Source organism: Microcebus murinus, chromosome 9, assembly GCF_040939455.1.
Source record: "Microcebus murinus isolate Inina chromosome 9, M.murinus_Inina_mat1.0, whole genome shotgun sequence".
Classification (NCBI taxonomy): Eukaryota; Metazoa; Chordata; class Mammalia; order Primates; family Cheirogaleidae; genus Microcebus; species Microcebus murinus.
The window spans coordinates 21681634-21706259 of NC_134112.1; the positions used below are offsets into that span (position 1 = coordinate 21681634).

The 24626-nt window shown below is 53.4% G+C and overlaps 1 protein-coding gene across 3 annotated transcripts in view; it reads right to left on the bottom strand.

Moving 5' to 3' along the window:
* Positions 1-537: 537 nt before the first annotated feature.
* ADCYAP1R1 (ADCYAP receptor type I) overlaps positions 538-24626 on the bottom strand; it is a 54975-nt gene continuing 30886 nt past the window's right edge. The window contains exons 9-17 of one of the 3 annotated variants that reach the window (XM_012735848.3): positions 24314-24446; positions 23898-24051; positions 23450-23510; positions 22783-22852; positions 18847-18938; positions 11738-11818; positions 8507-8636; positions 7063-7104; positions 538-5554 (exon numbers count right to left, since the gene is read on the bottom strand). In XM_012735848.3, coding sequence (XP_012591302.2) covers positions 5366-5554; positions 7063-7104; positions 8507-8636; positions 11738-11818; positions 18847-18938; positions 22783-22852; positions 23450-23510; positions 23898-24051; positions 24314-24446 — 952 coding nt within the window. In that variant the 3' untranslated portion in view covers positions 538-5365. Of the gene's footprint in view, positions 5555-7062; positions 7105-8506; positions 8637-11737; positions 11822-18846; positions 18939-22782; positions 22853-23449; positions 23511-23897; positions 24052-24313; positions 24447-24626 lie in introns of all 3 variants that reach the window. The other 2 variants (XM_012735847.3, XM_012735849.3) reach the window with 2 other exon arrangements.

Below are 24626 nucleotides of genomic sequence, written 5' to 3' on the forward strand. Positions count from 1 at the left end.
GAGGCTGCAGGTGGATCTGATTTGTTGGTGAGAATGGCAGCAAAGCCACCTGCTCTCAGGGATGGCAGTGACGGTGAGGGCAGGGCCCTGGCATGGAAGAGACGTCACTGTGGCTGGCAGCAGCAACGGCGTCAGCAGTTTTGTCTTCAGTTCTGTGGCATGCTATGGCTCCAGATACCTTTTTCTGGTTTTTCCAGCCTTATGAGAATTCCACGACCTGCCCAACATCTTTTTCACAAACTCCTCTCTGACTTATAACCAAAATTATCTTCTGTTGCAAGCAACTAAGCATTGTGACTAATACAAGAAAAAAATGGACACTGGAGTTGTGAAAATCAATAGAACCTCAAGGAAATGAGGGTTGCCTTGAATTGGTTATCTGGTCTGGCAGGGATTGATGGCTCAGAATCTCCATAAGTATTAGGAGATGGGACTTTAGTAGCCCAGCATACACCTGTGTCTACCTGGGAGGAAATGCCCCCTGCAGGCAAGGTTTGGGATATCTGGTGGGTGCTCTCTGAAAACAACATGAAGGTTATAGGACACCAAAGCCTGTGGGTGAGCTGCCCCCATTTCTAGGCACCCAAGGCTTCCGAGTGATCTGGAGTCCATTCAAGTTGTGTGATTCGTGCAGATCCTTTTGAGGCCAGGCTTCTTTACTTTTCCAAGTCCATCCTAAGCTCACTCAGGCCCATTCTCTCTCCCTTGGAATCTAAAAGGCCACTGGGCCTCGTAGACTGGATTACTCTGAGATGATCAGATTTTGGGGGGAAGCCTCTCCCCTTCCACCTCCTATCCTCCCCTCCCCTTTGCTTCTGCCAAGTTACAGCCACCAGGACAAATGGTAAAACATTTATTGAGTCATCTACAGCAGTTTGACGTCCTTAAAATCTCGGACAAGGTTGTGAGCACAGCATTAACGGCGGCAGCGGTAGCAGTAAGGTCTGTGGGGCCGACCTTTACAGTGGGAGATGAAACCCAGGCTGTCCCAGCTCCCTCAGGTGAGCTGGGGACAGTGTCGGAGTTCCAGGGGGCCGCACCACTCCAGCCCCAACAGGGGCAAAGCTACAGAAGACAGACATCAGACAGGACACATGGCCAAAAGCAGACACATACCAGGGCCTGGAGTTTGGGGAAAGAATAAATGGGCACGAGGCCCACTTGGGGAACGTTCCAAATCCTTGAAGTATTCCCAGGGGGGGTGGCAAGGAAATGCTGACATCACCCACGTCTTCCTACCCTAATCCCAGGAGCAAACTGAATCAGCTGATGAAGACAAAGCAGAAATTCTGTGTCCACGAGAGCCTCCTGGCCTCTCCCCTAACCTCTATGCTGGTGGTTTTACAAATTGGGCAAAGGTTTCCCAGGAGGGCTCGAAGAAGCAGAGAAATAGCAGAGAATCCCTTCCAGGGGCCTTTACCCTGGTAACAAGCCCACATCTGTGTAGTTTCCAAAACCTTTTCACACATAAGGGCACGCCTCTTCAAACTCGTCCCTGGCGTGTGGGGCTGACAGTGCAAATCATGTTCTTCCCATTTCTCAGGTTAGAAGGCAGAGGCGCAGAGAGGGTAACCCCTGGATCAGAGAGTAGGTTGCCCCGTGCCACACTGACTCCACTGCTTCTGCAGGCTGGAGTCCTCAACAACCTTCTGTAGCCAGGGCCCCTCTCCTGCGCAAGGTGAAATGTTTACTGCGTGGATGCTCTGGGTGTCACGTCCTGGCTCACATGCAGGGCTGTGCACATACTGGCAGGGCCATCTCCTCATTCAGGTGTCTAAAGCACAGATGGTGGGCACCATGCCAGGTCCACCTGATTTCTCAGCAGACCCATGGAGAGGTTTGACCCACAGGTCTCCAAGTTTCCTCCCAGCTCTGGTATATGGGGAATGAGTCAAGGTCAAACAGCAGACCAGCAGACTCAGGGCTCTTCCAGCTGACTTCCATGGTCCCTGGGCTCAAGCAGGGGCTTATGATGACAAAGTACTCACTGATTTCACTTTGGAGTGGCCCTGCAGGGGGCAAGGGTACTACTCAAAGAAAAGGAGAGCTGCTTTGAGCTTTCCCTTCCAGGAAGAGAGAGGGTTAGGTCAAGGAGGTGAGTTGGCACCCTGGGTGGGTGACGGTGTATTTCACGCCTTGGGCTGGACTCTAGCTCCCTGGCCCTATCACCAAGAGATCCCAGTTCGAAGGGGCTGGGGTTAGAGGAAAGAAGGAGTCACTGTAGGGCACTGGACGTAGCAAGGAGAGTCAGAGAACTGCCCACGGAGATGGGGATTGAGGCTTGGCCTGAAGCACAGCAGGAATCACAAAGCCCACAGGGCTGGGCACACCAAAAAGCCACTGAGACACCCAAACTCAACTCACACGCCTCCCTGTCTCCCTGACAGCCTCAGCATCCTTGGCTTAGAATTGCAGTTCCCTCAAGACTAGAGTCCCTCACCTGGCACTGCCTGCCTGCTGCAAAGCTACACGGTCACGACGGGAGAAGTCAGCCTCCCAGGGGTGAGTCTTGTCCTTTAGGATTGCATAGAAGAAGAACCGCTTCCCAGGAGTGAGCCCCTACAGGCAGGGGGCTGACAGCTCTGCTCCTCCCCAGCCCCACTCTGCCGAGTCTCCCAAGCCCTCCTCACATGACAGGAGTTCTCATCCCATCCTCTCCTGGTCCAAACACCGCAATCCTGAGCCCGTTCCAAGCAGATGGCTGGTGTTTAGACAGAGAATTCCAGGGATGCATGGGGCTATATACACATCATCTAGTCTCATTGCACATTTTATGGATTCAAAAACAAGAGAGTCAGAGAGGGATGGGTTTTACCTAGACCTCATGCTGCCACCTCTCCCCACAGCCTGTGACCGTGAAGGCCAGAACCTCCTGGAATGTTCAGAATGTATCGGGGTATATATGCTCACGAGACTGGCAAAAGTTCATTTTGACGGAAAAGCAAACCAACCAACAAACTGGAACCTGGAACCTCTATGAGGACGCAGACCCAGGGCTCAGGTAGCAGCATGGCGCATGGGGCTCAGGGTTGATTTGTTTTGGCTATTTTGTGATGTCGTCTCTACAAAGTCTAAGTTTCTTCTTCCACAGTGAGCAGACAATGGTGGGGCAATGGTGAGTGCATGGGGTCTGTCCCCAGGGGACTCCCCTTTCGATCTGGAGGAGGCAGCCTGCCCCAGCCAGGTACCCGTGGCTGGTCTATGCATAATGCCCAAGGCACCTGCTCAAATGTCCCTGACCTGAGCCTTCCTTCCAGTCCTCCAGCATCCACTGTGGTGTCCAAATGGAAGAAACAGAAGTTCTGTTCCTAAGAAAGGGAAAATGAACGGCATTCCCTCCATACACGCACACACACACACACAAACCTTAGATGGCGCACATAGTGATGCATGCCCTCTTACCTGCCTCAGCTTTGAACTGGAAAGTTACAGAGCCTGGAGAAGCGTTAGAAGTTTCCTCATCTCACAAATGCGGAATCTAAGGCCCAGACAGGGAGCATCGTGTCCACGGACACCGCAGTCTAAACCCCCCTACCTCCCAAGCAGATTCTAGGTCTCTGAATCCCAGTCCCCCTAGAAGTGTCCAAAGTGCAAGATGGCCAGGGGACACTCGTTTAGGTGACACACCCAGCTCCTGGTACAGGTGGAAGGGCCACTGCACACCCCATGGTCAGTCTGAGTCACCAAATGTGCCCAGGATAGGGCAGGTAGCTCCTTTCTCCCTCTGGCTTTGCCAAAGACCCAGGGACTGACTTTACTGGCCAAGGACACTCCTTTCTAAATTACAACCAGAGCCCCCTCCAGTCACTCTGCAGGCCTCTGCAAAAGCGTCTCCCCTCGTCCACCTGGCTCCTTCCTCTTCCTAAAACCAAGCAAAACAACAATCCTGTCCCCCCAGATTCCCCAGGCATTCCAGGACACGATCACGGAACAAGTCTGCAAACACACCTGGGCAGGAACCACACCGAGCTCACTCGGAGTGAACGGGGCCCTCACAGCACTCCAGCACTTTCCTCCCCTCCCAACGTGGCACTGCCCTGTTTTACATTCTTGGGCTGTAGCTGTGCGACTTGCGGCTGGGGGTCAGGATGGGTGCTGGGGAGCAGCCGCCCGTATCGGCAGCAGCTTCTGCTGGTGGGCATGGCGGGTGTGGCTTCTCCTCCAGACACCCTAGCAGCCCACGGTGACTCAAGGTTAAGGGACTCAAAGACAGAGGGAAGTCTTTGCAGAGGTCTCAGAAAGATTTCAGTAGCTGAGTCCAGGACCAAGGAGCTGGTGTCTGGGGCTCCTTCTCATTGTGGGGTGGGGGGAAGGTGCCCTGGCCCCAGACTTGGGTGTGTGGAGGTGGAAGGTGCTTCGGGATTCGCTGACATTACAGGCAGGCGGCTGGTTCATCCTAGTCATGGCTTTGACTTAGGGGGAAATGGGCCAGGGGGTGGGGGTTAGGGGCTCTCTGTGGTGGGTGTGGTTAGGGAGCAGCTTCTCTGGGGTACCTAGTGGAGGCAGGAGGGGCAGAGGGGAAGCCATGAGATGAGCCCTGCCCATCTTGAATTGGGTGCAAAATAATGAAGTTGGTGAAGGTCTTCTTCCATGGATCTCCCAAACTCATTCCATCTCCTTCCTGATCATGTCCACATTTCTGGCTCTCAGCTCTTGCTTGGATCAAATGAAAAGCACCAGAACTTTCCCTGACCTGCAGCGCCCCCCCTCCCACACTGAAGTCTCTGACTGGAAGAGCCTTGCAGCTGTCCCCCTGCCCTGGGATCCAGGAGCTGAGCACCTGGACCCCAAGATGCCAGGTGGCCAGTGGGGAGCCACTGAAGGACACTCTGGCCACCCGAGCTGGACCTCTGATGGACCTCGGGGACTGGGCCCAGACCTGGAAGGGCCCGAAGGGGGTGTGCAGACTCGGGAAGTCCATATCCAAAGTCACGCAATGCTGGGGCTACTGGGGCAGGCACCACCCCAGCCTCCCAAAGTAAGGTCTCTTCAGCCTTAGCTCACAAGGCCTCACGGCTGGCGTCAGGCCATCACTGAGGCTGGCCGAGACACAGTGGGGTGGAGCTGAGGCCTGGCTTGAGGGGAACAGGGACATGGGGGCAGAAGGGGAAGGAATGGGACAACTTTGTCAAATTCGAGGAGTATTTACATGTCTGGGTCAGGGCCCAGGGGACCATGGTGGGTGGGGCCAGTACCAAAATGGGGAGGGGCAACACAGTCTGCCCTGCCTCCTTCTTCCCCCTGGGCAGCCAAGCTTCCAGTCCAGGGCCCGCCCGAGGGGAGGGAAGAGGCGCGAACATGCGTGGGCCGGCACCTGCCCACGGCCCCAGCCTGTGGATGCAGGACAGGAGGAGGGGAGGGCGGCTCAGGTGGCCAGGTTGTCAGCTGGGAGGCCGGACATGCGGATCTGGGAGCTGCTCTTGCTCAGGATGGAGAGCTGGGTGCCCCCGTTCACCCCACTGCTGGCCAGGGACGGGTGTCGGTGCTTGAAGTCCACGGCAAAGTAGCGGTTCACCTTCCAGCTCCTCCACTTCCGCTTGATCTCCGCCTGCACCTGCGGGGAGCAACTTGGGCGGTCAATTCTGGGTGAACATCCTCTCCATCCTCCAGGCCCTGCCCTGGCCTCGGCCCTTCCCAGCCTGGCACTGCCACCTCCAGGGCCGTCCCTACTGCCCTGTCACAGCCTGCAGCCCTCGAGGTCTCCAGAGGGGCTTCTGCCAGCCGCAGGCAGGAATGCCTCTGAGAGCGGGCCTGAACAGCCCTTTCCCCCTCGCTGGTCACTGAGCAAGGCCCACTGAGGGCCTCCCGCTGTCTGTGGGCCAGAGACTTGTCTATCAACTCTCTCAGGAAACCTTTAACAAGCAGGCAGGTCAGGGGAAGGACCCGAGAAGTCACCTGAGGAGCTCTGAAAACTCCAAATGCTCAGACCATTCCCCAGAACAATTACACCAAAATCTTTAGGTGAGACCCAAATATCTATATTTTTAAAAATTTCCCAGGGGATTCCAATGTGCAGTAGGGTGGAGAACCACTAAATAATGCACCCCCTGGGATAACACCCCCATGCGGCTCTCAGCATGGTAAGTAGGGGCCATGCCTAGTCTCAGCCTCCACACGCCTTCTCAGCCAAGCTCCTTAGTGCAGTGTACAAACTGCACAACCTCAATGGGCACCCACACCCACTCTCTCCAGTTCTAGCTCCCATTTCCACTGCAGGCTCTGGACAAGCTACACATACTCCCACTTCTCGGTTCTCCCAGCCGCTGCCTGCATGGCCCTCTCTGCCTCTCCTTATCTGTGCTGATCTGAGCCTTCTATAGGTTGTCTGTCTTGGTGACCACAGAGCCCAATCTTCTTATTTCTTGGATGCAAAAAAGGGGAGGAGCCTGATAAGGTCACAAGGTCATGCAGCAAAGGCCCCAGCACTGGTGCAAAGATAACTGCCCACTCTCAAACCCATCCCACCCATCCTGTCCCCAACCTGGCACTGGCACCTCTGTTCTGGGCTCTGCTCAGGAGCATCACCCCAACAGGATAGAGAGGAAGCCCCCAAACTAGAGTTCTGGAAATGGAGGATTACTAGAAGGTTCCAGGCCTCTTCCAAACCTTCAGTCCCCATTCAACATTCAGGGATGCAGGGGGCAGCACTGAAGGCTGGGCAGCCCCTGGCTCAGCCGCTCTGCCCAGCACAGCCGCCTGTCCTGTAGGTACTGTGTCCCATGCCTTGGCCTTCCTCACTGTCAACTCCTCCTCACTAAGGAGTGGCCTGCAGACAGAGCCCTCCCAGGGAGATCTGTGCTCAGCAGAGCTGACGCCTTTAGCAGGTGGAGCTCAGCTCTTCAGGTGGGGCCTTCACTCCACAGCTGGCCAAGTGGAAGAGATTCTGGAGCAGGGTAGAGGGTGTCAGGAGACCCTGGTACCACTCGATGCTGCCAGCCATGTGACCAGGCCCCTCCTCTCGTGCTGGTAGCCTGGCAGAGCCCTGGCCTGGGGGCTCAGCCCTGTGAGGCCAGCAAGCCCCCCCCTGCACTGCTGTGAGAAGACAGAGAGCCAGGGCCTTACCTCCCCATTCAGAAAACAGTAGAGAACAGCCACCACGAAGCCCTGCGGAGAAAGGAAGAATCAACCTGAGAATGCTGCATGGGACATGGGGCGATGACACCAGGAAGCAGAAAATTACCATGACCTGGATGGGGCACCTGCCCAGGGACCTGGGGTGAGACAGGACAAGCTCTGCTCCAAGACAGGCACACCCGTGAAGCCAAGTGCCTGGAGGGCGAGTGCTCTCCCACTGACACACTCGGGCTTAGGCTCTCACATGCCCTTAGTCAAACCCTTCCCATGCCCCAAAGGCCAGCTATATCCCACGTCCTACAAGAAGCCTCCCCTGAATGTTCTAGAATGTTCTCTGGGCTCCCAATGTGCTGGGAGGCCCCTGAGGGCAGGACCCCTTCAGGACAGAACAGACCTTTATCTGCCCACGCTGATCTTGCCTGGCCAGGGACTGTGGTACACAGCAGCGCAGAGCACAACACGGAGTAAATACACGGCAGAGGACGTGCTCAGCTATTCTACATATGTTCTGCACAGCTTCGCCAAACAAAGCAGCAGCATTTTCCTAAATGTTGCACATCAGTTCTTTGCATTCCCTGTGCCCTGCGCTGTCACTTGAAGGCATCAGAAGAATGAAGGCTTAAGGCCCCCAGAATTCGCCAGTGAGCACAGACAGGAGCCCTGGGCTCTGACTCCCAAGCAGGGCTTTGTCTGAACAACTCCCAGCCTCCCAGGCTAAGAGCCCAATTCAGGTGAAACAGCCTTGAATTATAACGGGTCCAGAGGGAAAGTCAAATCACATGTGCAGAGTAACTTTCTGACCATCAGAAGCAAATCCTAATTTAAGCAGCTGGCTTAAGGGGAGGCCCTCTGTCAAGGGGACCAGCCTGCCCTCACGGGCCCACTACTACTCCTGTCCCCGCTGTGGTGCACCCCGCCCTGCACTCACTCCCTGACAGCCCATGCACCCCTTCCTTCAGGTGCGGAGGTCTGATGCCCTTCACCCTCTCATCCCATCGCTCGCTCACTGATGCACCTGTCTAGCTCACTCAGCTCCCGGCGGCCCAGTCCTGCGCTGGGGACCCTGAGTTGGGTAAGACAACGCCAGCCCTCTCAGGGGCATGGACTAGCAGGATAAAGTCAGGATGTGCACAAACCAAGCTCTTGAGGCCACTCCACCTGCGCCCCAGGTTGATGGGAGCTGCCACTTCAGATCACCTGGGTGGCCTGGCTTAGGACACAGCAATGGCTAGACACTAGTGTGTCTTACAGGAGCCCAGTGGGAGACAGCTGACGGGGCTCCCACCACTTGCTTCCACTCTAGTGCTCTTACTTCAGACACAGAAACAGCGAGGCCCTGAATCTAGGTTAAAGAGATCCAGAACAACTGGCAGGGGGGAGGCCAGGGCCCTGGCTCCCGGTGAACTCTGCCCTCCACACGTGCCTTGCCTACCTGGAAGGAGCCCAGCCCCAGCTCAAACACGAGTCTTTCCCTCTTGCTGAAGTTCTCTGGGGAGAAGGCGAATACAGTGTAGTGGATTCCGAACAGTGGGATGAGCAGCAGGGTGGACCGGGCCAGCCGTCTGTCGGGAAAAAGCAAGATATCAGCCCGGGCACTGCCAGGGCTTGAGGCCAGGGCCACGGAGGGTGGGGAGCTCGGCCTCAGCCCCTAGCTGCCCCCCAGAGCTGGGGCTCTGTCACAGACCCCTCAGCATTCTCTCCCAGCACAAGCAGCCTGGGAGAGATGCTGGCCGACAAGACACTGGGCCTCCAGGACTCCCTAAGATACTGTGGGGGACATGCCCAGTCTGCAGCTTGGGCCTCCAGGACTCCCCAGGATATTATGGGGAGTCGGCAGAGCACCCAGTCTGTGTCCTGCAGAACCACTAAAAACGTGCATGTTGATTTACAGGGACCCCTTGTGTGATGCACAAAACCCTCAGGGAAAGCGCAGTCCAGGCAAAACACAGGACAGGACTCAGAAGCCCGGAGGGAACTGAGCGGTGCTCGAGCAAAGCAAACATCCTCTTGCTCTGGAAGGAAGCTCCTGTGCCCGCAAAGAGCAGCCCCCACGGGGCGCAGAGACGTTGGTTTTCCTGAGTCTGGGACTATCTAAAGACAGTCACCAAAGTGATGGGAGCTGCTGATCACAGGGAGGGAGGAGGGCACAGTGGGTGGAACTCAGGAGAGACTTGGGAGGGACTCTCGGAAGGACTTACTGACTTAGGCAATCTCCAGCTGGGCAGGAGAGACCTTGTGTCCAGGACACTGAGTCAAAGGCAGAGGAGCATGCCTGCTCGGAGGTGGGACAGGCAGGGGAGAAAGAGCCAAAGGGCCTGTGCTCCCCCTCGAGGCAGCTCCCCCAGGCTTCCTTCCACTGGCTCCTAGGCCAACAGTGGGGTGACGCTGTGTTCCAGGGGTGCAGGGGTGTAGGGCACAGGTGCCCGTGTCAGGACCCCAAGGGTGTGTGCACTTGGGGGTTCTGCTCTATGGGGCAGGGTGCTCCTGGGGTTCTCCCAGAGTGGGACCCCACCTCCACCCAGCCCTGCCCCGCAAATGCAGTCTGCCCCTCAGTGCACCCAGCCCAGCCCATCCTGGGGATCAACCCTGCCCTCTCCCAGCAGAGCTTTGTCCATAGGGGTGGACGGCAGGCGTGAGGGCAGCCATTTGATTCAAGGCAACTACACCGTGTACCCTCCCTCTGCCCCATCCAGCATTTCTGGGAGACAACGTTCTGCTGGACGTGGGAGCGCTGGGTCTCTAGGGAAGATGAACCCAGGGTGTCTGGGTGAGGCCCTGGCTGCCCAGCTCCTCCTGAGAAAGGAGAAGGAAGGATGGAGCCTGGAGATGAAAAAGGAGGGAAGGAGACATGGGGGGAGGAGGAGGAGCCTGAGGAGACCTTCAGGCGGGGGAAGCTCAGCAGGAAAGGAGAGGCCTGGTGTGTGGGGGTCTTGCCTGCTTCTTCCTTGCTCACAGCAGCACGTGCTGCAGGCCCGGGGGTCCCCAGGCCAGAGCCGGGGCCAGTGGGATGTGAGCAGGTCCCTGCTCTCGGCCCAGCTGTGCAGCTGAGTGGCCCGGCCGCTCAGCCTCCTCTATCTCTGCTGCCTTCCGTGGCGGGCACTCGCCCTGCCGGGGCTGGTGTTCAGAAACTGCCTGCCCCGTGACCGAGTCCGTGGGCTGCGCAGGCCCCTCGGCGTGCTCAAAGCTAAATATACCTCCCGGGGCTCGGGGCTTGCTTGGCCCAGGGTGTCCAGTGCCTGGCACCGGAAGGCAGCGGTGTTTGCAGAAGGAATGAAAGTCAGAAAAGCAGGGGAAAGTGGCCAGAAACGCACATACATGACATCTTGGGGACTCCTCAGTGGCCCTACCTGTAAGACCTGTGCTTTAAAAGAGACGTTTACCAAAGGCACCCGGGAAAGGAAGCCAGCCCTGGGACATGCCTGCGGCCCCTGCCCTCCTCCTCCTGGCCCCCTTCCTACAAAAAGGTCTGTTTCCAGGTATTCGTCCCCTCAGTCTGAAAAGAACCCTGGAAACCAAGAAGGCAAACCTCTCTTGCTTTCGTGATGGCAGGAGACGGGATGGGCTCAGAGTGTGAGGAACAAGCGGCCTTTCAGGGCACAGGCTCAGCCCTCCCCAGACGCAGAGCGGGCGCGTGACGACAGTGAGGCAGCCCCCAGTGCAGCCCAAGGACAACCCCTTCCTCCCCCGCAGCCCTGCACAGCCCAGCACAGCCGGGGACCCCTGCCAGGGACCCAGGGCACCGGGTGGCCCCTCTGCAGACGGGGCAGTGAGGACAAACAAGGAGGTCTCTAGAGCCCAGGGCTCTGGGACTTCTGTCTTTCCAAGCTGACCTGGGACGGGAGCATATGAAGCAGGTCGCACACTATGATCGGATTAACCCAGAGAGACAGCGACACAGGGCCTAGGCCTCCATCCTCCTGCCCCCAGGAGCCACCAATGGGGGAAAGAGAGTCCTAAAATACCAAGAACTCCCAGCGGCAGAGCTGCCCCAATCACAGTGGGCTGCCCCGGGGGGGGGGGGGGGGGACAGTGGCACCCTCACTGGAAGAGATGTCCCAGTTGAGACCGATAGTCTAGTCAGAGACACCTTGGCACAGTGCTCAGGGTGCCCTGGGTTCAAACCTTCGCTCTCTCTCTGCTTCAGTTTTCTCATCTATAAAGTGGGGATGATACTAACACCATGACCCACCTCCTAGGGTTGTCGTGGGGATTAAGTGGGTCAATGCTGACTCACACATAAAGTGCTATGGACACTGAAGCGAGGTCCCCTGCCCTGCGCAGAGTGACAGTCTATGCTCTACGACTCTTAGAAGCAATTCGCATTTGCAAAGGCCGAAGCCCAGCGAGGTGGGGGACTGGGGAAGGCCACACATGAGGCGGGGGCAGCAGAACCGCAGAGCTGCTTCCTGGTCAGCGAGGGCCAAGCCCCGGGCGCTCCCGCCATGGCCGCAGCCCCGTCCCCATGCCCTGCCCTCCCCCACAAGGCTGCAGAGAACTCACAAGACACACAGACGTCAACATGCAACAGCCGGGAATGGGGAACGGGGCGGGGCTGGGAGGCACAGGCTGGCTCTCCACTCTCCTCCAGCAGCAGCCGCGGTGGCAGCATGCGTCCCCCTCCCCTCCAGGACTCCGGGCCACAGCCACGGCCAGGCACACTTACAGAGTAATGGTGGACAGTTCTGACATCTTGCAAGAGTGCTGCTGAGCGCGCTGTGGCTTGCAGTAGCATTTCTGCACGCAGCTGCTGGGTGTGACAAGATTAGCACTTCTGTCAGCTGGGGCTTCGGGCAGTGAAGAGACTGAGGTGGGGCGCAGGGCAACCCAGATCACAGGGAGGGCGGAGGACAGAGGGGTGGGGGGACACAGGGGCCAGGACGGTGGAGGAGAATGAGGAAGCCGAGGGCTGAGACACGGGCAGCTCTGGACAGAGAAATGTGCGCCTATGCGTGGGCATGCGTGTGCATGGCCACACACGCACGCACACGCCGAGCGCTCACGCTGGGACTGCTTAGGGGGAAGGTGTGTGTTCGGAAGGTGGGTGAGGCCTGGGCTGGGTCTCGCACAGGAAGCCAGTGGCTCCTCCAGAGTCAGCTCCAAGTTCAGAGCACGGCCTCGTCAAGGTCACTCAGGGAGACCGTGGACTTCACGCACTGCCTGGAATCAGGCCGGCGCTGGGCTTGGCTGTGAAGGTCGACTTGGGCATCCCCTGGTCCCCCTTCCCTCCCTCGCCCCTCTGCTCACGGCTTCCACTCGCCACGCAGCGCCCCCATACATATGTCAGCATCGGCACGCACAGGGGAGCAGAGATAGGTTGAATTAAGTGGATTGTTAATCCGTCTAGACGTGCACCATCCAATGTGATAGCCACCCCCATATGTGGTTAGTTGAATTAAAATTAACCGGAATTAAGAATCCACTTCCTCAGTTGTCCTGGCCACATTTTAAGGGCTGGACACCCACATGTAGGCAGTGGCTACCACATCGGGCATTTCCATCAGTGTGGAGCATTCTGTTGGACAGCGCTGGGCTGGACTTCTTGATAAAAAGTTCAAGAGACAGGGCTGGGGCTGAGGGGAGCACGTTGGGTCCTGCCCATGGCCTGCAGAGAGAAGTCACCTCAAGGAAGTCTAGCGCTACTCTCCCTGGGCGGGCCCAGGGCTTCCACCTCTGAGAGGTCTCGGGCTGCGTCTCCCCTCTCCAGCCCTTCCTGGCCCTGCTCCTGCTTGGACTGCCACAAGCCATGGACACGTCCTTCTCTGACAGATGGATTCAACGCTGTGTCATCCTGTCACATTGCAAAAGAGATGTTACTTCACCTCCTCGGGTGCTACGTGGCGCTGAGGCTCCGGGGACTGGCCAGTGGAATAAATTGCATGAGGCAAATAAGGACAGAAACACACACACGACAGACCAGGCCTTGGCATTCACGGATTGGACTCTGGTGCTCCCGGCTCTTTGACAGTGAGTCTGAGGTACCTGCCAGGTGGTCACACGTCATTTTGCTGAGGCGGGAAGTTGTATTAATATTACACACTTCCGAGATGGGGCAAGTCCAGGCCTGCCCGGCGTCTGTGCCTTGTGGGGCTTGGGGTTCTCATTTAATAAACAGCTTCTTCCAATTCCTACCACACTTCCGGGTGGGCACGGGGAGCCCCATTTTCCAGAACGTGAAGGCTGAGGGTGGGTTTGATACGGGGAGCCCCATTTTCCAGAACGTGAAGGCTGAGGGTGGGTTTGATGCTTGGCTACTCGAGCTGTGGTCCTCAGACCATCAGCGCTAGCACCACCTGAGAGCTTCTGGGGAATGCAGATTCTCAGGTGCCACCCCAGGCCCTGGCTTGGAACTGGCATTTTAACAAGATCCCTAGGGGCTCCGGGTGCACGTCAAAGTTTGTTATGGGGGTTTCGTGTATTGGAGAAGGTTCATGAGTCCTCAGTGAATGTCAAAGGTCTGTTTTATACACATACAAAGAGACAGACTGACTCAAATAAGCATGTTTTTCTCAATACTTAAAAGAGCTTAACTGAGTATACAGGAATGGCAGCTATTCTATTCTTCAAAGTTAACATCTACCTTGCCCATACTGAACAGTTGGTTAGTCTCTCCGACGGCCAGCGACCCCTCACACATTGGCCTGGCGGAACTGCAGAAACCAGGGTCCAGGAGACCCCCAACTTCAGCAGTTGCCTCCTACACACCAAGCTTAAGCCCTCACCCCGAATTCTAAAGCTTCAGCTGTTCTCCTCTGCAAACCCTCTTTCTTTAGTTCCACAACTGTCCTTGCCCTTCTTGGCCCCTAGATGTTTCTAAAGTAAACACAGACTCCTCTGAATTTTTAAGAGATTTTTTTTGAGAGTATCCTAAAGACCACTTAGTGACATGTTAGCTGCAAATTCTATGCCTGGTGCAGGTGTGTGGTTCTGACAGGGAGGGAGTGGAGGGCAGATCAAAGCGCAGTGCAGGGAGGGCTGACCCTGCGGGGCTCTCAGGGGACACGGGTCTAGGGGAAAGGCCTTCTCCAAAGCTTCAATGACTCCATGCAAAAGGACTCTCTGAAAACAAAGAGAACAGGATAGTGGCAGGAAAGCCAGAGACAAGGGTGGGAGAAAGAAAGAGATCTCTGAAAAGTAGGACACTTAGTGCAAAGGGAAAAGGAACTGAATCAAGAGGAAGAGATGAAGCTAGGCTGTCTAGTGACATAAATCCTGAGTTGGATCCAAGGGAGATTAAGAAACTCAGATGAAGGTTCTAGGTGGGCCTGTCTGGAGAGCAGCAGCAGACTGAATCAGAGGCGGGAGACCCCATCTCGGGTGCAGGGCCCAGGCCCAGGGATGCCAGCTGGGGAGGCCTGGCCTGCAGGCCTGGCTCTGCCACGCGCCACTGTGTCCACAGGAAGGTCCCAGCCATTTCCAGGTCTCAGCACTCACATCTACCACCGGGATCCAGCACACGGTTTCTATGGTGGTCTTTGTGTACAGGGGCTGCCGGGGCTGCAGCCCCAGGAAACGCCCAGCGGGACACTAGACAGATACCTTGGGGGGGGGCGGTTAGCAGGCAGCACCCCTGTCTTCTTCACCTCTATGATCCTGGGGATCGGCATAGCGCCGGATTCTGGTGGTCCACAGAAAGAGGGGGACTGAGCCAAACACACTCCACAAGGTCCCTCCTGATGCTGTGCATGCCCAGAACCCCACCCAGTCCCCAGGAAGTGCTCCCCACCACGCTGGCACCCCAGCTAGCTCAGCTCAGCAGATCTGGGAGCTTCCCTGCCCACTACACCTCCTCCTTTGCTGCGAGGATGAGCCAACCCTCGGTGCTCCCTGCCAGCCTGGAAAGGCCCAGCGGGGAAGTCGGGGCACCTGAGCTCAAGGCTGTGTCTGGCCACTGACTTGCTGGGTGATCTTAGGTGATGCCACTTTCCTTCTCCGGGCCTCAGTTTCTACATCTGCAAAATGAGGTAACAATTCAATTCCCTGCTGCTGACCCCTACCAAGAGCACCAGGATTGCGTGCTCCCAGGCAGGGCAGGAGGCGCTTTGCAAGTGGAAGATGGAGCCCAGGTGAACCGGAAGCCTCTGGCTATGGGGGGACGTCCCTGGGCTGAAAGCTTCCTGGCTGCACTTCTGCCCATTCACGGCAGAGCCTGTCTTCAGAGGGGTGTGCCACCCTCCCCTGTGGGGCAAGGAGAACCTGATGGGGGTGCAGATGGGTTGTCCTTCCTCCGCCCCAGACCCAGGACGCAGCTTCCAATGCCCATCTCCTACTGGTGGAGCGAGCCCACTGGGAACGAGACCAGTTCACTCCAGGGTGGGGGCTGAGGCTCTCCCCACACAGTCAGGGTTTCCCCGGGAAACCTGGCCCCCTCCTCTTTCAGAACCAGGTGGCTGCTCACAGAAGTAAACTCTGGTCCCCAGGCAATGGCAGGCTACCCCTGCCCCAGGCTGAATGCTGACCTCAGACCAGGACCCTAACCCCTGCCCCAGACCAAGTTGACCCTAAGTGCATGCTGAGCCTGGCCACAGTCCCTGCCTCCCTCCCTGGCCACTGCCCAGAGTCCTGACCCAGCCACTCACTCTGCCAGGAGCACCAGGTCAGAGAGTGCGGGCAGCTCAGGGTAACCGTCCCCTGCAGGGAACGCAGACCCCAACAGGCCCTTCAGAGGCTGGGTCAGGAGCGCCGTCTTGGTCTACACAGGACAAACCCTTGTCATCTGAGTAACTGGAACCAACCTACAGGAAAGGGAGTGAATGCTGGTCTGAGGGCACAGGCAGGGAGTCCTCTTGGGCTTTCTTGGGGGCTCCCGGGCTTAAAATTGTTCTGGAAACAGAGGAAAAAAATCAGACAGCTGTTGTGGGCTGACCTGAAGGGGCTTCTCAGCCCCCCACAGAACTCTGGCGCCCAGGGGAACTCAGGCCCAGCCCTGGCAGCTCCCGCTCCCACCAGCCCAGCCCTCTCCACCACCCCCTGCCCAGCATTCTCCCCGCCTCCCGGTGCAGCCACCTCCCAGCTCCAAGCCAGCTCCTGTTCCAAGCACTCTGGCATGGGGGCGCGTTTACACAAGGCTGGAACCCACAGGGGCCTCTTCTTCCACTTCCACGAAGCCTTATTTTGTCCCCTTGCTTATTAACACTCTCTTCCCATCTGTAGATCCTTCAAGGACAGGAATGCTGCTGTAGCCCAGTGCCAGTGAAGGGCCTGCCTGCGTGACAGCCACGGCTTTACTCCCTCCTGCTGGATCCACAGCCCTGGTCACCAGCTCCCTCCGCTGGAAAATGGGGATTCCAGCTGACAACTGCTCACCTATCCCACCAGATGCACTGGGTGTCTGTGAGCATTAAATGTGCGCGGGCCGAGCTGTGAGTGTCTTACATGTTCTGCAGTTCCCAGCAGCAGCAGCTGGGTTTTCACTCACATTCACCAGCAGGGTCTCCTTGACCCTGGAAGCACTCAAAAGCGTTGCTGAATTGAACACGATGGAGCTGACCCCTTGTCCTGTGCCAGCATGCCCCCTTGGCTTGCAGACCTCAGCCACCTGAGTTCTTAATCTCAGGGGCTCAAGACCAGCAGACGTTTAGCTTTCTCTAAAACAAGGATTTGCTGAGATTACAAGGGGATTTTTTTACACTATAGAAGTAAACCAACTAGCTGGTTCTTTAAATGTCCTGGATTAATGTGGTACCTAAAGGATAGAGCATGTGCTAATTACTGATGGTTCTTATCCATGCACTAGGAAGGCATGGCAGGGCTCAGGGCTCCTGGCCCATGGAGAACACGACACCCTGGCCTGCGGTTCCTTCCCCCGACACCCTGGGGGTTCTTGCTGCGTGGGGCAGAACGTCTGGGCTGCCCAAGTGTGTTCAGTGTGCAGCAGGGGTCAGTATCCTTATTTAGGCTCAGGCTGAGCCCCTGCATGTGTCCCTACCCAGGCAGAGTGACCGGAAGCTGAGATGACCCCCCAGAGAAGACGTCCTGGGGCATCTCAGAAGAAGAAACAGATCCCACCAGGAAAGAAAGGAAACAGAGTCTACTCAAAGGACAGAGGAGGCAGACTCAGCCACCCGCCAGCTTCAAACTCGGGAGACGACTGCTAGTATGGGAGCCATCCTCGGTCAAGCGGGAGAGACTGAGGCAGACCCAAGGACACAGTTCCCGACAGCAGCCAGGGAGGTGCAGGCAGCAGCAGGACCCCCTTTGTGAACCTTTGCTATGAAGGCTGGAATGACTCTCTAGGGCAGGTTAGGTAGGAGCAGAGGGCTGGCCACACTGCCCCCCCTGTGCAGGGCCTCTGAGTCGTTATGACTTACATTGATGAATGATTTTCTAATACATAATACGCACATATAAGCAGGGATTGGTAAAAACGTGCAAAAACATGAAAAAATAAAAGACAATAAATGGATAGCAAAAAAAATGTGTCTTTTCCAATGTAATGTAATCATTACACAGGCAGAGAAAATGTCCAGACAGCACGGGCTCTGCACGAAACCCCTACCCTCAGTGGAAGGGCTTCCACGGGGGAGGGACCCAGGCTGAGCAGACAGACAGACCGGGGAGGGCAAGGAGAACAAGCTCCACCTTCTGGGGAAGCCCCAAGAAGCCTTAGGAAAGGATCTGGGGTTTGGTCTCCAAACAACCCTATTTCTTTCTAGAAGAATGGCTGGGGGTGTAGAGAAAGAACTGTAACTGCCCCTCTTCTTGTCCACTGAGCAGCCATCAGGACTGTGAGCCCCAGACTGGAGTGTCTGGTGAAGGGAGGACTAGGTACCCAATGATGCAGGGAAGGTACCTCAGCTCCTTCTAACCTGCTTTCTTCTCAAGGAACTGAGGAAGCAACACCTATCGCTGCTGCCTTGCCAATAGAACCCAGGGACTGCCCTCAGTGTCGGGCAGTGCCCATCAGCCCCTCCAGCCAACCACAGGGGACCTTCCTCCCCAGCATCAGAAATGTCCCCACACCCCCCACACCCAGCTGGTCATGCTCCTATTCATGAAACCAGGAGGGCGAGGTGGAAGGTGCTCTGCCTGATTTCAGAATGGGACGGGCCTGGGACAGGGGTGGGACAGGGCATGCAGGGATAAGCTATTTGGGACATGAATGAGAAAAACGCTTCTCGGAAATCAAATGGCCACAGAAGTGGACAAAGCCCCATGCTCAGTGGTAAGAGGCTGCCCTTGAACTCAACGGTGTCGAACAAATCAGATGTTCCTCTACTCAGGAAGGAGCTGATTAGGGCAGTAGGACCATGTGTCGAGGGCGAGCGGCCCTGAAGGACGGTGGAGGAGAGAAAAACGCCCCTTTTCAACACCTGGACCTATGAGAATGCCCACCTGACTCACTGGTGGAGACTGAGTGACTCCCACAGGTGAGCCCAAGGAGGGGCACAGTAGGCAACAGAGTATCCGGGGGTGTTCATGAGCTTCCCACAGAACCGGGATCCCCAAAGGAAGCCCAACTTCCAACCAACCAACACCCTAACCACCCTAGGGAATCTGACATTTTCCATCCTGGTTTTCCTGGTGTCACACAGGCTCTGTCAGTCTCTCTGTCTTTCCCCAGCTATTTGATGGCCATGCAGATGAGAAGCTCCCGGGTTGGCTGAAGGCTAAGAGGGCAACTGTATTTTAAAGGCACTGTAATCAGAAAGAAATCTTGCAAATGCCCAGGCTAGGTCACCCTTTCAGCAAAGCCCATGTCTCCTGCCTGTGACCTGAGTGCAGGGCCCACACGGCTGTTGGAAATGACTGTGATATCCACATAATGGTACTTACAAGTAGATGCTGGACTCATTGCCTCCCATGTCTGGAGACTGAAGTTTCTGCACAAGGATGACGATGATGCCGATGAAAAGCACAAAGTTAACCTGAGGAGCAAAGAAAAAGCAGGCGGATATGATTCTGGGCAAAGATTTCTATACCCCTGCCTCTGCATAGGCTATAATTCCCCCAACCGCACCCTCCCTCCATCCAATCAAGATCCCCCTCTCCAGTTCTAATCCAAGATGGCGGCATGAACATGCTGGTTTATCTCCCCAGCCTCCCACAGTATCATTCAAATGAAGGAAAAGATAAAAGAAAAAGAATCCTATAGGAGTACTTGGGATACAGGAAAGAGTATCATGAGTTAGCCAGAAAAGTGAGCAATTTCTGGAAGAGAGAGAAAGATAGGATCAGGGTGATGGAAAAACTACAACCAGAAAGGGAAAGAGAAGAGGCACTGCAGAGGTGAGAGCTGTTCCCTGGAGCCATTCCAGGTCCAGAGTCAATGAATACAGGGAACCAGAATGGACAGCCGTAAGCGTTGCTAATTAAAGGACTGCCTGGGAGTAGCAATAGCAGTATTTGCCTTCAGAAAAGCATCAGGGACAAAAGCTTTCTAAACAAAGTGGGAAGCTGTGTGAACAGTGAGAAAGGAGGAGGGGGAGCAAATAAATAGAAACAAGGCACCATGAGAGGACAACACATCAACATTCCTGGGATGGAACAAAAACAGCCCTCGGAGAACAAAATGGAGGGCCTAAAACTCACTGATTAAAAAATAATAAATGCTGAAAAATAAGCATTCAAATCAAATTTAACTAATGTAAGAAGGTAATTAATAAAAGTAAACATTCATAAGAAGGAAATAGGAAAAACTTGGCAACCTGATTAACACAGATAGCTTTATTTTTATTTTATTTGGTATTTTTACAGACTAGAATGATAAAATGTGCTCCATGAGGGCAGGATTCAGCCACTTTTACTTTCCACTACATGCCCAGTGTCTAATCAGTGTTTGGCATTTAGCTCAGTAAATACTGCTAACTGCATGTGTCAGTCAATGAAAAAGGAGAAAATATAATTAAACAAATTTGGGAATGAGAAAAGGGGCAAGATAACAGATGTAGATGATATTTTAAATCATAAGAGAAAACTGAACAAAATAGAAAAATAACAAAATCAACTTAAGAAAATATAGATAATATAAGTAGTGCAATAACCTAAAAAAAAAAAAATTAAAAAGTATTCAGGCTGGGCGTGGTGGCTCACGCCTGTAATCCTAGCACTTTGGGAGGCCGAGGCGAGCGGATTGCTCAAGGTCAGGAGTTCGAAACCAGCCTGAGCAAGACCCCATCTCTACCAAAAATAGAAATAAATTAATTGACCAACTAAAAAATATATATACAAAAAATTAGCCGGGCATGGTGGCGCATGCCTGTAGTCCCAGCTACTTGGGAGGCTGAGGCAGCAGGATCGCTGAGCCCCAGAGATTGAGGTTGCTGTGAGCCAGGCTGACGCCATGGCACTCACTCTAGCCTAGGCAACAAAGTGAGACTCTGTCTCAAAAAAAAAAAAAAAAAAAGTATTCAAAGAGGTATGCAGAAAAAGGCACCAGGCCCAATAATTTTATGGACCAGTTTTAGAATAACATTAAGAAAGACGTAACTTACATGCTACTTAATTGTTTCAAACAAAATAAAAAGAAAACCTTCCAGATTACCTATGAGGCTAACAAAATCCTGCTACAAAAATCAAACAAGGACAGACAACACACACAGACACACACACACATACATACATATCTGAGACCATAGAATTTATGAAGAACAATGCAAAAATTTTAAACAAAATACTAACAAATAAAATTGAACAGTGTATTAAAAAAATAAACAGACCATGGTCATAAAAGTTTTATCTCAGAAATGCAAAAAGAAATCTACTAATATTAATTACAATAACAGATTAGAACAATAGACTTCCATTATACTCCATAAGATGGGCAAATAGTTCAGTAATAGAAACATCAACAAAGACATGGGAAATAAACACTCTTGTACCTTGCTCACAGAGGGCAATTTGATACCCATGAAAATGTTAAATGTATATATTAATATACCTTTTGCTCAGAAATTCCACTTTTAGAGATTTATTCTAAAGACATATTCAAACATGTTCAATGCATTCACAGATATATTCATTATAGCATTGTTCCTAATGAAAAAAAATTGGAATACTATAAATGTCCATCATTAAGGGAATGATCACATGAATGAATGTCTCCAAAACACATTTGATAAAATTCAACATTCATTCCTGATTTAAAAAAAAGAATACATACTGAAACAAGCCAGGAAGAAAAATTCAATAAGGGGTAACTGTTAAAAACTAAAACAAACATCATTCCTACAAAAACAAGAAACAAACGATAAAAATATTGGAAAGGAAAATCAAAAACTATTTTCATTTGAAGATTGTATAATTTTCTACCTAGAAAATCCATGAGAACCAACTGAAAAGGGATAAAAACTAGTAAGAGAGTTCAGAAACATAACTAAGAAAAGAAAAATACACAAAAGCCAAAAGCTTCCCTATATACCAACAGCAGCCCATTTGAAAATATAATTCAAGAATGATTCCTAGACCCAATAAAAGGCCAAACTAGAAAACCCCTTAGAGGTAAACATAAGAAGAACAAGGAAGAAAACTAAAAAATTTTACCAAAATGACTCTCTGAGAAAGACTGAATAAATGGAAAATCACACCACATGTTTTGAGAGGAAGACTCAATTTTTTATGAAAATCAATTCTCCTCCAAATTAGTCTATGATAAATTCAACTCAACTCCTATACAAATCTCAACCAGACTTTTTTGCAACTTGACAAGGGTATTCAAACGTCCACCTGAAAGACTAAATATGCAAGAAAATTTTGAAGAAAAGAATAATGAAGGGGAAATTTGCATACCAGAACCTATGACAAGGTCATAGTAACTAGCACAAAGGGATATCTACCATGAGAATAGACAAATAATAGATCAGTGACATGGCATAGAAATTCCAGAGCCAAAGATGAGTTTACTGAGTACTTATAATAAAACAACATTTCAACATAATGGAGAAAAGATTCAACAAAAGGATTGAGAGAGTGGAATGTTCATCCATTACAAAAAAATAAAATTAGATAAAATTAAGTACCATTTCAGACCAGACAAAAAAATAAATTTTCAGCTGGATTAAAGACATACAATCCACAAAAGTGTTACAGAACAATTAATAAAAATATTCGTATATTTTACGTTCGGAAAGGCCATTGTAAACAAGAAATAAGGCTTGGAATTCATAAACAGAAAGCCAATGATCTGACGGTATAAAAGTTATGCAGAAATGGCAATACACTTACAACATATGTAATGAAGGAAGTGCTACTATCCTTCAAACAGAAATAAAATGTGATAGAAAAATGAGCAAAAGAAATAAATGGAAATATCCAGAATAAAAACAAATTGTCGATAGATGACTAGAAAAAAAAAATGCTCGGTCACGTTAGCAAGATGGAGAAATGCACATTAAAACAATGAGCTACCATTATCCTCCATAAGACTGTCCAAAGATTTAAATGATTGACGTCATAAGTGTAGAAAATAATATTGGGAAATGAGCCACCCTTCCTGGAGAGGTAAAAACTGTTAAAGGGTTTTTGCGAAACAATCTGGGATCTCAGATGTTAAACGTACACCCTCTTTGACCCCGCAATTCCACTTCTGGGGATTTACTCTAAAGAAATATTTTCACACGCTCAAAATTACGCACGAAACTATTTCTATTTTTTGCACTGAGGAAAAATGGAATATAAATGTCCAACACTAGGGGAACAGCTAAATAATGTATGTGTCACATTACAGAATATAATGCAGCCATGACAAAAGAAGGAGGTTCCAAGGACACTCACCATTATAGAGCCGACTACAGGGCCTTTGATCACCCACCACAAAGCCGTGCTGTCATTCATATCCCAGCAGCTGAAAGACAGACAGACAGAGAGAAGAGAGATCATGTTTGGGGGTTGGCCCAGATGCCTGCAGGATGCCTAGTTGGGAGTCCAACATGTTTCTTGCCCTGCAAGTCCCTGAGGAGGGGCTAGCCACAGGGAGGGGTCCCCAGTGGGCTGCAGACCCCAGCCTGGTCCCGGTTCTGAAATTCCCTTCATTTGAGCCTTGGTCTTTCTCTCTGCTTCCCTGTCAAGGCAGGGAGTAGAGCCCAAGAGTTGCGTCAACAATGGGCTCCTGGGAAAGGGCCATGTTTCTCCTCCAGACCTACAGCTCTTAGGGTACAATGTCACCCTTAACCTTCTTCCTCCCCTCCGTAAAAGAAAAACAGACAGTCAGATCTGGGCCCAGAAGGGAGGGGCTAAAAAAATTCGTGCATTCTCTCCTGGGGTTGCCAGCTGAGACGTGGCTGGGTGGGTCACTCACTTGAGGTCAGGGTTCAGGTGGTGCCCAAACCTGGCACTGGATGGTTTGTTGGGGGCAGGCTATGTGAAATCAGGGCAGCCACTGATAGCCCAACTGCAAGAACCTGCTCTGTGCCCTGGCCCTGACTCTCAGATATGTACTCACCCTGTGTCATCGAAGTAGAACCTCAGTGTAGCCCACACGGTCACACACACAGTTGGGGTCCCTGAGAAGACAAGGAAAGGAGGCTTGTGATGACAGGAAAACCAACACTCCCAGTGTCCTCCTCAGACTTGGGGCTCCCAGGGGCCATCACCCCACTCCGAGACTCAGAGTTGTGGGGTATCCTAAGTGTTCCTCACACCCAGCCTGCTGGGGGTCTCTGCCTCTCCCCAGGACTAGCTTGCCTCCCAGAAGGACTCCTGGGCATAATGTCTCCCTCAGATGGTGGGAGAGGCATCCTCCAGGCAGAAAGAGCAAGAAAAGGGTCCCCTAGGCCACTAACCTAGGGCAGGGCAGTGCCCACTCCTCACCTGACACTCCCTGAAGATGGAACCAAGGACACACCTGGCCATGAGGCCTGAGTGTGTCCAGGCCACGGCCAGTGACCTACCCCAGCCAATAATGGTGTACCAGTAGAAGTATCTCCTCTCGGGGAAGAAGGTCTCCACCAGCAGGGTGAAGAGGTACAGCCCCTCGATGAACAGCCACAGGTAGTTGGACACGACGCAGTAGTGGAAGAAAACCATGACGGCCTTGCACTCCACCTGCGCGGAGAACCGCCAGCGTGAGGAAGGCATGAGCTCCTCTCCCCTGTCTCCCCACACGAACCCTGAAAATCCAGCCCGCCAGGCTACTAGTAACTCCGTGGAGATTCTTGAATTTCCACGCAAACCGGGGAGATGCCTGCACCTGCCGGAACACACCTGACCTTTGTGGGTCAGGCAGGGAGAGCGCTTGCTGGGGCGCTGGGAGGAGGGCACAGGGCCCCGCTGGAAGGGGTCTGCTGGGCCCGCCCGGCTCACTTACGGTGGAGATGAAGCAGTGGTTGCTGTCCTGCTCCGCATACAGGATCCAGTCTTTGATGAAGACGGAGATGGCCCTCAGCATGAATGACACGAACAGGTTCATGTGGATGAAGTTGCGTGTGCAGTGCAGCTTCCTACACAGCGGGCCAGCGAGGAAGAAGCCTTGGACCCCACAGCAATGACCCGACGCATTTCACACCTCCGTGCTGGTGGCCTGTGCTCTAGGCCAAGTCCACGGCTTTATCTAACGGGCCCCACCGCGGCCACCCCCTTCTTGCCGCCTCTCTAAATCCTCACTGACTTTCAGGGCCTGT